The sequence below is a fragment of the Bos mutus genome, chromosome 27 (assembly GCF_027580195.1).
Source record: "Bos mutus isolate GX-2022 chromosome 27, NWIPB_WYAK_1.1, whole genome shotgun sequence".
In the NCBI taxonomy this organism is placed as follows: domain Eukaryota; kingdom Metazoa; phylum Chordata; class Mammalia; order Artiodactyla; family Bovidae; genus Bos; species Bos mutus.
In genome coordinates, this window is record NC_091643.1 from 7,371,998 (window position 1) to 7,386,765 (window position 14,768).

The window sequence follows — 14,768 nt, forward strand, 5'->3', positions numbered from 1 at the left end:
TAAACTGGTACTAGTTTTAAACTCTTTTAACTCCTTATTGCTTTAGAACAGAGGTTGGCAAACTTTTTCTATAAAGGACCAGATAGTAAAAAGTTTAGCTCTGTGAGTTACGCTGTCTCTGTCATAACTACTCAGCTCTGCAGTTGAGTATGAAAGCAGCCATAAATGATACAGAAAGAGATGAGCAGGCCTTCAAGCCAATAAAGCTTCATTTACAAAAGTCAGGGTGGATAGAATCTGACCAGTGCACTGCTTCAGATGTCTGAATAATTACTACCATTCTGATCTTGTGCTCGGTAATACAAAATTAGTAACAAAGCCTGAACACAAAAAGTGCACTTAGTCTCAGCATCTTATGCTTTGACCAGAGACTGAAAACAGAGGGACTTGTTTATACTCAAACCAGATGAACCTACTCAGATGACTTCCGCCCCCAGTACCTCTGACCACCCTCCAAGACGTACGTACAGAGAAACCACCCACCTGGTCATTCACCTGCAGCTGCAAACCAGGAGGAGTGAGCAGACAGTACCACCAGCCTCCTCACAAGCAGAAAATGCCACAGATGTGTACCCATTAAATACATGTTTGTTCGTTTATTTGGGTAGGGGGAAAAACCCTCTCTGTTGTTTTTTTAATACATTTATTCCCCACGTAACTGATGAATGAGGTAGAAACCCACAAGCCTCCGTCCAAAGGTGCTGGTTCAATAGCTTCTGTGAATCTAGCCCCCCACCCCCCCGTCATCACCACCCACCCCTCTCTGATCTCAAAGTGCAAATGAGAGAGTCAGAGGGTGAGCCCATCTGCGAAGTGGATGAGAAGGAGCCCTGAAGAGCAGGGCTGAGAAGCAGCTCCCCACATGGCCATGCTCCCCAACTCCATCCCTGCTGAGTGTAGTCCCCACACGTGCCGGGGCCCCACATGGTGGGCCAGAGAAGCCCTGTCCCCTACCTGGGCCACTCTGGGCTGTTGTCCCCCACCCATCCGAGTCGCTGCCCCACACTACAAGGATGTGTGTGAGGCAGGCGGTCCCCAGGATGGAGGGTGCAGAAGCAACCCCTCAATCCTCCCAACACACAGGCCAGCCCGTCACTCTCCCGGGTCAGGCCAGGAGCGGTAAGCACATAAAACAGCCTGGACCAGCTCAGGTACCTCCTCCCAGGCTCAGGTGCCGGACTCCCGACCACGGCTTCACCTCGGACTCACCGGGAAGTGTTCTCAAGTATTCCTTTGACCTCATCCATTTCTTCTTTTCCAAAGTAAACGACAGTGAGATGAACCCTCCCATCTTGTTGGATGCACATCTCCCTGGAAAACAAAACACGGAAGTCTGGTCCTGGGTCCACAATGACAGGCGAAGCCCAGATACCTGTTCTGTAAAGTGCAAAAGGGTCCCCCAGGAACGAGCCACCAGGAAAGCAGAGCACGGGACAGGACACTCTGGCTGGCTCGTCTCAGCGTCCGTATTCCTATTTCTCTTACCAAGAAAACCATGGAATTTAAACATGTAGATCTGGTCAATGAAAATGCAAGATGCAAGAGGGTGCAGGCTCAACCTGCCTCGGGTCCAGCCTATTGGGGCTGGGATCCAATGTCCAGAACAGCACTGGGGCCGTCCCTTTCTCTGCCACAAGAAGTCTATGAAGGACGGAAGACAGAGCCCATTGTACAGATGAGAACACCGAAGTCCAGCAAGGGTGAGACCGGACTCCTCGTCCTTGCCTTTTCTTGTGTGTGCAACACAGAATAGTCTTACAGACTGAACAAGCAAAGGTTAAAAGACACTTATTCTTCTGGGGCCTCCAGAAACCCTGGGGACAGCCAGCGTCATGGCGGTGAGAGGGCGACAGGCCAGAAGCACCGCTGCTGGACGGCACCCTCCCCGGCGGGTGGACTCCCGTCCTGCTCCCCACTGCCCGCTCTGTGGCTGACGGTATGCGTATGTGTCTGTGCATCATTTCAGCAGATTTCTGAAAGCAACTTAAAGGTACGTTTCTACTTTGCTGCTGTTTAAGCTGCTAAGTCGTGTCTGACTCTTTTGCTACCCCATGAACTTCAGCAACGCCAGCAACTTCCCTGTCCATCACTATCTTGAGGCGTTTGCTAAAACTCACGTCCATCAAGTCAGTGATGCCATCCAACCATCTCATCCTCTGTAGTCCCCTTCTCCCGCCTTCAATCCTTCCCAGCATCAGGGTCTTTTCCAATGAGTCAGTTCTTCCCACCAGGTGGCCAAAGTATTGGAGTGTCAGCTTCAGCATCAGTCCTTCCAATGAATATTCAGGACTGATTTCCTTTAGGACTGACTGGTTGGATCTCCTTGCTATCCAAGGGACTCTCAAGAGTCTTCTCCAACACCACAGTTCAAAAGCATCAATTCTTCAGCCCTCAGTCTTCTTTATACAATTCTACTGGCAGGATGATATTTTGGGAAATGCTGATACCTTGCTTGTCCTTCCATTTCATTCCTTTATTTTTGTGTTGCAACTTCCCTGAACCGCTAGACAACCACCCCATCAGAGTTTCAGAGTCTCTGAGCTCTAACTGCAGAGGCCAGTTTATCCAGTGATTTTTATGATGACATCAAGGAGGGGCTGTCTACCTGCAGTTGCTGGGAAGATCAGAGAAGACATGGTTCCTGCCCTCAAAAACTTTCTTAAGAAATAAATGAGCTCAAATGAAATCATCAGGAAGCTCGTGGCACTGATGAAAAAGTACACAGAATTCCGAAGGGATGACTGTCCTGCGGGCTGGAATGACTGGCACCTTGAGGGATGTGCAGGACTGTGGTGCAGAGAGGAGGAGGAGGAGAGAATTTCAGAGGGAAGAAGTACCGGGGAAGAGTCTACTGACCCGGGCAAGAGGCACAGGCTTCACCTGCTCAGAGCCTTGGTTCTGCGAATTCTCTCTCATCTCCAGAGGAAGGAAGAGATCTGACTCTGAGACCAGACTGAATTTGGGGCTCTGAGAAGCGGACAAGGGACCAGGAATAGGGCTGGGGTGCTGTTCCTGTTTCAAAACTGAGAGCTTCCAGGCCCCGCCCCTGCAGACGGAGCTACCACCCACGGGGGACAAACTTCTCTGTACACAAAAGACTTCTTCTGCAAACCTGCCGGAGAATCCTGGGGCTCCCTTGGCTAGGGCCGAATAAAAGCACACACAGCATCAGGCGCCTGAAAAACTGCTTTAAAGTGTGTGCACTCGGGAAAAAAAATCCATCCCAGGATGGATCAGGAGAGGGTCACCCATTGAGCCTGAATAAAAAGCATCCTTGTTTTTTCTAGCAACATCTTTGTTGGCATTTTAAAATCCATCAAAGGACTTCCTGTTTTCAAGGAATAAAACAGAGACACACTGGATCTTTACTTCTCATTCACCAGCTCCGGCGTCCTGAAAAAGCAAAGCTGAGTTTATTCTGAGGGCCACCTCCAGGCCCCACTCCATTCATGCATCTACTCCTTCCTGCCTTCATTCAACAAATAAGAAGTCTTAAAAATCGAGTAAGACATTTCTGCCCTTGAGAAGGTCTCCCTCTGATTGGAGATTGCATGATTAAAACTATCTACACAGCGGGCAACACACGCTGCCTCCCAGGGAGGAACATCATCACCATCTGTCTGATAATTTTACAAACTTCCGTGTTTTTCAAAGCAGGTCTCCCTGGACTGCATCCCCTGAAAGACGAGAGAACAAACACTGAGTCCCATTGCTGTGTGATGCATAATTCTCAGTGGAGTAAAACTGTAAAAGAATAACCACGTGTGGCTCTGTAGAGGGACCATCCAGGTTTCCTGGGATTCTCCAGAGTTTAGCTCTGAAAGCCCACCACCCAGTAAATGCTCAGAGCAAAGTGGGACACTGGTCACACTGCCCACGTCAGGGACTTGACAGCAAGGAAGGGGCAGCTGAGAGCGGGAAGCACAGTAGGTCGGAAAACGGCAGTAACAGGTCTAATGAGGCAAAGGAGGGTGGCGGGGATGTGGCTGATTTCTGATGGGAGATGGGGACAGGTACCAAGGTCAAGGCGGCATCCAGGCTGAGCCTAGACAGGCGAGTGGACGCCCCGCAGGTGGAGAGGACTGGGGCAAGGGCTCTCCCAGCTGAGAAGGTGCGAATACAAGGAAATCACATCACAGTTCTTGTCTCAGTCAGTCTGCTCTTCAGGAACATGGGGGATGAGAAGAAAACCTACCGAGGCTTTAATCATGTCCCGTGCAAATGAAAAAGCCCGAGAGGACAGCAGGGAGATACAGGGAACAGAGAGGGATGGGGGCCCGTCAGAATCGGGCTTCAGAAAGCAACCTTCTTCAGCTTGGTGGGTCCTCTCCCCTCCCGCACCCCACACCGAAGGACTCACAACTCCTGGATGCCACAATTTGAGGTGCTGAGGCGTGAGAGTCAATAGTGACCCTCGACCATGCCACGGGGACCTACACTCCCCATTTCAGGACAGCAAGTGAGACCACTGATGGTTTTCTTCTCTTGAACAGATGGTTCTACATAATCTGGCTCAAATGAAGTTAAAAACAGCCTCTATTAGGCCCTGGAGAGACCTTAATGGAAATAAAGTGAATGATGTAGATTACCATTTCTCAAACATGTGTACCAGAAACTTTTGGGGAGCGGCATCGGAATCTGATCAGAGAATCTCCTGCCCAGGGAGAGGTAGGGGGTGAGGCTGGGTGGGGGACAGGGCTGGGTGAGCTACGCAAGGGAACACAAAGACGACAAAGGGCCTCCCGGATCGAGGCCCCCGTGGGCGGCCTGGCGCAGCGCGTGCACAGCAGGGCTAGGCTGGTCCCCTGCCCACCCAGTAGAGCCCACGCTGCAGCCCCACCTCCATCTCAGAGTCCATAGTCACTGGTTTCTAAAGACCCAGAAATGTCCAGAAACATCTTAACAGCGCTAAGCAGGAAGAGAATTTTTAAAAAGTTCTGCAGAAAATTCAAGTAAAAGGTGTCCCTGATACTATGTTTAAAAGTCATAAGTGCCTTGGGAGGGACGAGAGAAGAGTTGGAGGAAGGGAAACAGGGGAACATTAAACAAAAATAACCAGCAAAGTCTGAGAAGGCTCAGAGCAACATGGGGAAGGGTTCTCAGTCCAGCTGGAAGGTGTCAAAATAAAAGTCGAGCAAATTTGCAACTGCAGACAAACCACACAACGAAACGACGGATGTGCTTAAAGACGGATACGCTGGACGCCAAGGGAAACGGAGAAGCCGAAGAGCAAATGCAAGAAGAGTCTCCAAAAAGGCAGAATGAGGTGATTTAAAAAAAGGAGGGGGAGGTCAGTTTAAGCCAACACACCACTAGGCAAAGGGAACTGAATCTGAAGCGAGCTCTCCTGGGTGCACCCCCTCTGCTCTGGGCCAGGCTGAAGACGTCCTGGGAGTGGAGGCACCCAGGGCTTTCATGGGAGAGGAAACAGCTCGTGGACCCTGTGAGGTCCACCGGACAGGCACCAGGGCTACCGGACAGCAAGCGAGGAGGCGGCGCCTGCTGGAGTGAAGAGCCACCTCATCTCCATAGCAACAGTGGAGTTCTGGAGCACACAGGCCCGCGAGCGGCCCCAGCGCACCTGACCACAGCAGTCCATATGTCTCCTCCGCATACACACCAGTGTCATTCCCACTGAGGGCGGGGACAGCCCGGAGCTTCAGCCGCATCACTTCTTGTCAGTCCAGGAACATCCCCCATCTCCTGTTCATGGCCTCATCAATAAAGGCCCTGAGGGTCTCATGCTAGGAAAATTTTGTCTCACCCAACAAACGGCAGCTACCTTTTCATTAGCCATTGAGACTGAGGGAAACGAGGCTTTCCATCTGAAAATCAAATTCCTCACATAAAGGAAAGGCTTGTGTAAAAGCAGATTAAAGATGATAGCGTTAAAAATTAGAGGGCAGCAAATACACTGAGAAAAACTACGAAATCCATAAGTAGGTCCGAAAAGCAGAGAAATCAGCAACAGAGCAGCAATTAGAACACCAAAAAAGTTCCCTGAAATGAAAGAATCCACTACAACAAATCAGAGAGTCAATTCCTAGGCAGGTTGATAAGAAGTCCAGGGTCCCCAAGGAGGAGAAAGGGGTCTGGGGCTCTCCAAGTGGAGATAGGGGTCTGGAATTCTCAAGGAGGAAGAAAGGACAAATGTCTTTTTTTTCTCCCTACATTCCTTAGTCTTAGTCACATAAAACATTTTTATCTTTAAGCCTGGAACTGATGATTACACAACTAGCAACTGGGTTTGGACTCTGTGCTAAGGATTATATAGCAGCGATGTATCTTGCTTGAGGACAGTTTCTCCTTCCTGAGGGCATTCTGGCTAATCTTGAAATGTGGATTGTGGGAGTGGGTCTAGTAGATCTTTGCAAACCTCCAGACATTCTTCTGATTCATTGTAATAACTTATTGGAGAGTATATAACTCCATTGCTAACACTAGCAAGGGGGCACTCTTTCTGCCCCCTTCTGATGTCTGTGTCAGAAGCTTTCGCTATCTCTTTTATGCTTTAATAGAACTTTATTACCCAAAAGCTCTGAGTGATCAAGCCCTGTCTCTGGCCCCGGATTGAATTCTTCTCCTCCAGAGGCCAAGAATCCCGGCATCTTTTGGGGTTCAGCAACAATCTTCCACAGATAAGGCAACTGAATTACAGGAGACAGAAAAACAAGACACTGAGCTGAGGTGCATCCGGGTTAAGTGGCCACGAGTCACAATGAAGGCAGACGTTCTTCCGCCAATTTCAGCAAAGACAGAACAGAGCAGGCCTCACACTCCTCCACGGCGTTATCATACGCAGAACCTCCACAACCTCCCGCGGAAAGGAAACATGCCCAAGAGCTTTAAGCCCAGCCAAGGCACCCTAAACTGTGCAGATGACAAGCACAGAACACAAGTTCTGTTCTCAGGCACTCAGGACCCTTCTTGAAGAGACACTGACCATGAAATCCAGGCACCCTAAACCTCGGGAATGAAGGCATCACTGTTGGGAGCACTGCTGATGAAGGCCCTAAATCCACTGACACACAGAAGCTGTGGTTACGACACAGGGCTGCAGACCCCACTGAGGTGAAAGTAACAGGCAGCTGAGACATGGGAGATGGGTCCCGGAGAGGGAGGAAACATAACTGTGCTCCTCTCTTCTTCTTACCGGGATTTTTCAGTTGATCTAGTCTAACATTAATATATGTGGTGGAGATACATGACGATTTCAGTCTGCTCAGTTTTGTAAAATATGTTTTACCTTCAGAACCATCTCTAATCAGACCTCTAATTAGATAGAACTAGTATCTCTCTCTCTCTCTCTTAGATTTTTGGACGTGCTGGGTCTTCACTGCTACCTGTAGGCTCTCTCCAGTTGCGGTGAGTGGGGGCTACTCTCCAGTTCTGGGGCATGGGCTTCTCATCGTGGAGGCCTCTCTTGTTGGGGAACATGGGCTCTGGGGTGCGCAGGCCCAGCAGGTGCGGTACACAGGCTTAGCTGCTCCATAGCGGATTTTCCCAGACCAAGGATTGAACCCACGTCCCTTGCATTGGCAGGCAGATTCTTAATCCACTGGACGACCAGGGAAGTCCCAGGAACTAATATCTCTTATAGCACAGAAACATTTTCTCAAAGAGCACTAATTTCTTCTGTCATAATGCAGATCCTTTTCTATAAGTTTCAGTTCAGTCGCTCAGTCGTGTCTGACTCTTTACGACCCCATGAATCGCAGCACACCAGGCCTCCCTGTCCATCACCAACCCCCGGAGTTCATCCAAACTCATGTGCATCGAGTCGGTGATGCCATCCAGCCATCTCATCCTCTGTCGTCCCCTTCTCCTCCTGCCCCCAATCCCTCCCAACATCAGGGTCTTTTCCAATGAGTCAACGCTTTGCATGAGGTGGCCAAAGTACTGGAGTTTCAGCTTCAGCATCAGTCCTTCCAATGAACACCCAGGACTGATCTCCTTTAGCATGGACTGGCTGGATCTCCTTGCAGTCCTAGGGACTCTCAAGAGTCTTCTCCAACACCACGGTTCAAAAGCATCAATTCTTCGGCACTCAGCCTTCTTCACAGTCCAACTCTCACATCCATACATGACCACTGGAAAAACCATAGCCTTGACTAGATGGACCTTTGTTGGCAAAGTAATGTCTCTGTTTTTGAATATGCTATCAAGGTTGGTCATAACTTTGCTTCCAAGGAGTAAGCGTCTTTTAATTTCATGGCTATAGATGTAAGTGAGGAAAAAATTTAATTCTCTCATTAAAAATAGAACATAAAGCACGTCTCATACTGAATGGCATTTCAAATGTGGTATTTTTGTATCTGTAGACGTGCAAAGAAAGGTGCCAAGAACGTTCAATTAATGTTTAAAATGGTTAATTTAGGGACGCAGGGCCAAACCTGAGTTTTTAAATAACTTATTCCTGGTTGTGTTCTGCCATGTAAACATCTCATTATAGCCATGTATCACTTTCACAAGTGTAAAAGTCAGGTTTGAATTATAAAAGCAAAAAAACTTCCATTGAATTTTTAAACAAAGCATAAAAAATAGGGCAACGATATAAACATTTCCAGAACAATATAAAAATGTCTAAGACAGAGAGAATCCAAAAGAAGAAAAAAGATCACTCACGGTTCCACTTTCTGTGACAACCAGAATGGTTCAGAATCAGTAGTAACTGTTTCCACTGCTGGATGGAAGTGGCTTCACAGAGACAACACCGAACACTGAATAAACACCAGTTTGTATTTTCTCCCAATACTCTTATGGTCATTTTAATGGCATTTAAATATTTAATTGACCAGAGTTTACTTTGGGTTTTGGTGCAAAGTCAGAATGAAATTTTTTCTACTGCTTGATTAGCTGTCCTAAAGCCATGTACTGAAGGATCGATCCATTTCCTGCTGGCCAGCTTGAAATGTCACCTTCACCAAGTTCTGACTCGAAATTAAATAGCCCCAGGTATTGGGGCTAAAGGAAATCAACTCTGAATTCATCAGAAGGGCTGATGCTGAAGCAGAAGCTCCAATACTTTGGCCACCTGATGTGAAGACCCGACTCATTAGAAAAGACCCTGATGCTCAAAGGCAGGAGGAGAAGGAGATGACAGAGGATGAGACGGTTGGATGGCATCATCGACTCAATGGACGTGAGTCCGAGCAAACTCCTTGAGATAGTGAAGGACAGGGAAGCCTGGCGTGCTGCAGTCCATGGGGTCACAGGACACGACTAAGCGACTGAACAACAAGAACAAGATGATTTTGGGCTTCCCAAGTGGTGCTGGTGGTAAAGAATCTGGCTGCCAATGGAGGAAACATAAGAGACGTGGGTTTGATCCCTGGGTCTGGAAGATCCCCTGGAGGAGGAAATGGCAACCCACTCCAGTATTCTTGCCTGCAGAGTCCTATGGACAGAGGAGCCTGGCAGGCTATAGTCCATAGGGTCACAAAGAGTTCGACACGACTGAGTGTCTGAGCACAGGTTTAAGTATCCCGTCTTGCCCAACTGTTCAGAGACCTCAGAGCTCTCAGAAGTTGCTGGACCACGGAGCAGACTCTGCTGTCAGCTCTGCTCCAGCGCCCTCCGTTGAGGAAGGCTTTCTCCTCCTGCTTTCCCGGCCTCTACTTCTAACTATGTGACTACACTCCTCTCTGCGTGAAGCCAGGCTCCTCTCATCCCCCGCAGTCTGGTCGAGGGTCTGGCGCACACACGGGCCCCCCCAGTCCCCAAGGACCCCACTGCCCACGTGCGACAACAGGCAAGGGAACAGTGCCAGGCAAGAGAAAGGGGCTTTGAATTTTTGTTTTTAAAACTTTAACTAGAATTACTTTTCATTTCGTCACCTCCACTTTGGAGACTCATTAAGGTACTAGTTTTACCTTTTTCAATAATATTTCCCTTCCAGTGTTACTCCTGCTGCTAATTATCAGCCATCCTCATGACACCAAGGCAGTGACTGAACTGGGGAAGCCCAGGAGAATTCTGCTCTCCCAGGCTCAGGGCCCTGCGGGGAGGGCTTGGCCAGCTCCCGAGCAGACAGCCCTCCAGGGTGAGCACCGCCTCTCGAGTCCAGTTCACCAGGGAGAGGCCTGGGTGCTGAAGCCAGCCTCAGGGCCCTGCAAGCTCCAGACAGCTTCCTGACCCACGGATCTCACTGTAAACTCGTCCTGGGAGTGGGCACACCGGCCTCAGGAGCAATGGCTGGCCTTCCCTTCCAGCCTGGTGCCCACCGGCGGGTCAGCCCGCTCAGCATGTATGTTTCCACCAGTGCACTGAGCTGGTCTGAAGAGAAGGCAGAGAGGGACATGGCTGCACCCGGGGAGGCTGAAAGGAGCCGAGCGCCAGCCACTTCAGGGCTGGAGCCAGAGGGGCACTGCTGACAGGCAAGGGGTGTGCCCCAGCGTGTTCTTCAGAGGAGGAAAGGGCAGGTCAGCCCAGCCAGCCCCTTGGGACAGCACAGCTGAAGGCAGCTCCCAAACCGGAGAAGACAGAGCGAGCCCAGAACCAGAGCCCTGGGCAGAAATCACGGGGAGGCGACTTCAGGTCCAAACAACCGCCAGCTTCCTCTCCGGAGTGGCAGCCTGCCTGGGGCACAGGCAGTGGCCTGGTCCACACCGGGCACACGCGGAGCACGCGGCCGGCCCGCACCGGGTTCGGGCAGTTACCTGACACACACTGCACACAGAACCGGGAGTCAGGAGCGCCACTGAGGGATTCTGAATGAAGGGACGGTCAGGCCAGAGGAGCCCCAGAGACTCCTGGATTGTGACCTTAACATTGAGCTAGAAAAGGGTTACTCTTTTAAGTTGGAGAAAATTTATTAAGGACCCATTTACAAAGCTTAGCCTATTCCCTGGTGACTCAGGTAGTAAAGATCTGCTTGCAATTCAAGAGACCAGGGTTTGATCCCTGGGTCGGGAAGATCCCCTGGAGAAGGACATGACATCCCACTCCTATACTCTCGCCTGGAGAATCCCATGGACAGAGGAGTTGGGCGGGCTACAGTCCATGGGGTCGCAAGAGTCGGACAGGACTGAGCAACTGATACTTTGACTTTACAAAGCTTAATGACAGGATGTAGGCAGGACACAGGGACGAGAGCAGCACCCCTCCTGGTGCCCGCAGAGGCGTTCACATCTCTAGGCCTGGACATGCCAGTAGGGAAGGTTCTGGAAGCTGGAATGAGACCATCTCGAGGGGAGGGCCATCTCGACAGAAGCTGTCACCTCTGCTTGAGGGACACATTCAGAGTGAGGTTACAAAAGACAGAAAGGGATCTTGGCACACAAGTGCTGGGCTTCCTGGGATCCGGCACAGTGATGGGCTTTCTTTACTCCCATCTCTGAAACCCAGCCAGGGAGTCGAGGAGGCTTACTCTTCAAATATGGTCACGACCCGGAATGTAAAGTATCAACCACACCCTTATACTGAGCATTACTGGCTTTTAATCCCTGATAGCTCAGCTGGTATAGAATCTGCCTGCAATTCAGGAGACCCCTGTTTGACTCCCGGGTCAGGAAGATCCGCTGGAGAAGGGATAGGTTACCCACTCCAGTATTCATGGGCTTCCCTTGTGGCTCAACTGGCAAAGAATCCGCCTGCAATGTAGGAGACCCGGGTTCAATCCCTGGGTTGGGAAGATCCCCTGGAGAAGGAAAAGGCTACCCACTCCAGTATTCTGTATAGTCCACAGGGTCACAAAGAGTCAGACATGACCAAGTGACTTTAATGTGCATTTAATAATAAAAGATGAAAAATAAGCTTGATATTCCAAGATGTATCATTAGACGCATACGACTTTCTATCTTTAAGATAAGCTGGCCAAGGTAGCTGACTGACCTCAAGCAGTGTGAGTGTGGTCCACAAGCGTGCAAGATTCGACACAGCACTTACAAGTCAGGAGCTTGAAGACACATGTAAAAACTACCACTGCCTCCGAACAAAAGCCCGTTGAAGTCTTCTCAAGTATCTACAAAAATGAAGGCTGGGAAACTTCTCGGCATAATTCTACACGTAACCTCGGAGGAGACATGGGTTAAAATAAAAAAGACTCTGAGAGCATTGCAGCCACTGCTGGAGCGGGGCAGGAAGGGAAACCGGACTGCAGCCAGACGCACAGGTCCATGGCCACGAGGGCGGAGGTCTTTGGGAGCTGGGAGAGGGCCCAGTCCACGCTGGGGACAGCACAGCCACATGGCCCCCACCCTGAGCCACCGCAGTCAGAACAGAACCCCCAGGTGTCCGGCCATCTCTGCAGATCCTGACGAAAACCCAGACCTCCTGACCCGCACTTCTGAAGGGAAATCTAGGCGCTTTCCAATTGCTCTGAGTGCTCAGTGTCTGACTCTTTGTCACCCCATGGATAGTAGCCCGCCAGGCTCCTCTATCCAGGCAATTTTCTAGGCAAGAATTACTGTAGTGGGTTGCCATTTCCTGCCCCCAGGGATCTTCCTGACCCCGGAACGGAACCCAGCTCTTTTTCATCTCCTGTATTGGCAGGCAGATTCTTTTCCACTGTGCCACCAGAAAGAAAGAAGAAAGTGAAGTCACTCAGTCATGTCTGACTCTTTACGACACCATGGACTGTAGCCTACCAGTCTCCTCTGTCCATGGAATTTTCCAGGCAAGAATATTGGAGTGGGTTGCCATTTCCTTTTCCAGGGGATCTTCCCCACCCAGGGATCAAACCCAAGTCTCCTGCATTGCAGGCAGACGTTTTACCATCTGAGCCACCAGGGAAGTCGCATCTAATTGCTCCAGGGAAAGGCAAATACAACGATCAACTCTACAGGAAGAACACAGAGCCAAGCAGGGAGAGAAAGGGGCCTGCGTGCCAGAGGGAGGAGCCACCCGCGAGTCACACACACCTGAAGTTCTGCATGAACTGCCGGAACTTGTCCACCCTCCTGGCCAGCGGCACGATGACGTTGACCAGCGTGCTGGCCATGTTCAGCTGCTCCTTCTTCACCTTCATGATGGGGCCGAACGGCCGGAATAAGACCAGGCGTCTGAACTGGTGCTTGTGCTCCCCTCGGAACGTGAGCTCGTACAACGTGCCTTTATCCCTCTCTGTGCGGTAGATCCCTGTAAACAGACACGAGGGGAGAGCTCTGAGAACCAACTCAGCTGCCAAGCGCTGCGTATCGCCGGGAGCTAGCACGAGACGTTTGTTTACAATTCAGGTTAAATGTCCACATCTAACAATCATTAGAAAACTCAAAATGCTTCCACTCAAATCCCCAAAGAAATGAAAATACCGTCAATTTAAAAATCACAGTTAATGAAGACCCTAGAAAAACCACGACCAAAAAAATGTGCGATGTTGGACAGAAAACTGCATTTATACTTATTCAGGGGTCTTAAAAAAAGGACGGTGGGGAACTATGCTAAATAAGATCATCTGCGATGTTAGTCGGGGTTATGGTTTTTCTTTTCTGCTATTTATCTACATTTTCTGCCATATGATTAAACACTTTAATATTATACTTACTGCTGCTGCTGCTGCTAAGTCACGTCAGTCGTGTCCGACTCTGTGCGACCCCATAGACGGCAGCCCACCAGGCTCCCCCGTCCCTGGGATTCTCCAGGCAAGAACACTGGAGTGGGTTGCCATTTCCTTCTCCAATGCATGAAAGTGAAAAGTGAAAGTGAAGTCGCTCAGTCGTGTCTGACTCTTAGCGACCCCATGGACTGCAGCCCACCAGGCTCCTCTATCTATGGGATTTCCCAGGCAAGAACACTGGAGTGGGGTGCCATTGCCTTCTCCTAAGAAGTGTTAAAATTATCTCTTAGAAAAGACAGCCGTTTCAGAAGAAGTGACCATAATGATCTATGGGGGGCACTGGGGCCATCTCGTGGGTCACGGGGCCCCACGGAAGCTTCTGGAAGCACTGAAGTAGATGAAGCCTGTGGGACCAGCTCAGGGGTAGGCACCCATCTTACGTAACTTCACCTGCCACAGCAGCACAGCCAGCGGGGCAGGGCCAGCCTACTGGGGCCACAGTGGGCCCTCCAAGTATTGCTGTCACTCAGACTCCACCGCATCCTTCACTGGGGTGACCACAGGCCCCAACATCTCCACTTAACCATGGCGTGAGGCTCCTGGGCCTGACCACACAAAACATCCCCACGTTGTGAGTGAACCCTTCATCCCCTGGTGCCTCAATTCCACACCTCCTCAGGGTCACTGGGCTCATGGGTATTTTCCTAACATCAGGAAAAAAAAAAAAAAATCAAATCCGATGAAACACCAGGTGGGCTTCCTCCTCTTCTCTGCGATTTGCTGGGTTTTCTCCTCCTGGTCCTTCCTTCCCCTGTTTGCTGTGCTGTGCTTAGCTGCTCAATCGTGTCTGACTCTTTATGACCCCACAGACTGTAGCCCGCCAGGCTCCTCTGTCCATGGGACACTCCAGGCCTGAATGCTGGAGTGGGTTGCTATACCCTCCTCCAGGGGGTCTTCCCGACCCAGGGATTGAACCCAGGTCCCCTGCATTGCAGGTGGATTCTTTACCAGCTGAGCCACCAGGGAAGCCCTTCCCCTCCCATTCCTCCCTCTGAGTCCCTCTCTGGCCGGGACTCAGCCCCAGGCCGAGCATCTACAAGGCTTGGAACGCAGGCATCCTCCAGGGGTCACCTGTCTCCAGGCCTCTCGCGACCCCTCCTCCTTCTGTCCTCACCGCCCTCTTTTGTGGGGACTGCAAGTCTGCTGCACAGCGTCTATGCTCTTTGCCTTCCACCGACACTGAGGCGGCCTCTCTCATCTCCCTCTGGAGCCA

The 14,768-nt window shown here is 50.5% G+C and overlaps 1 protein-coding gene across 1 annotated transcript in view; it reads right to left on the reverse strand.

Moving 5' to 3' along the window:
- The window catches only part of CSGALNACT1 (chondroitin sulfate N-acetylgalactosaminyltransferase 1), a 338,903-nt gene that overhangs the window by 25,274 nt on the left and 298,861 nt on the right, over positions 1-14,768 (reverse strand). Inside the window, 2 exon segments of the mRNA XM_070364305.1 lie at positions 1,210-1,311; positions 12,861-13,077. Coding sequence (XP_070220406.1) covers positions 1,210-1,311; positions 12,861-13,077 — 319 coding nt within the window.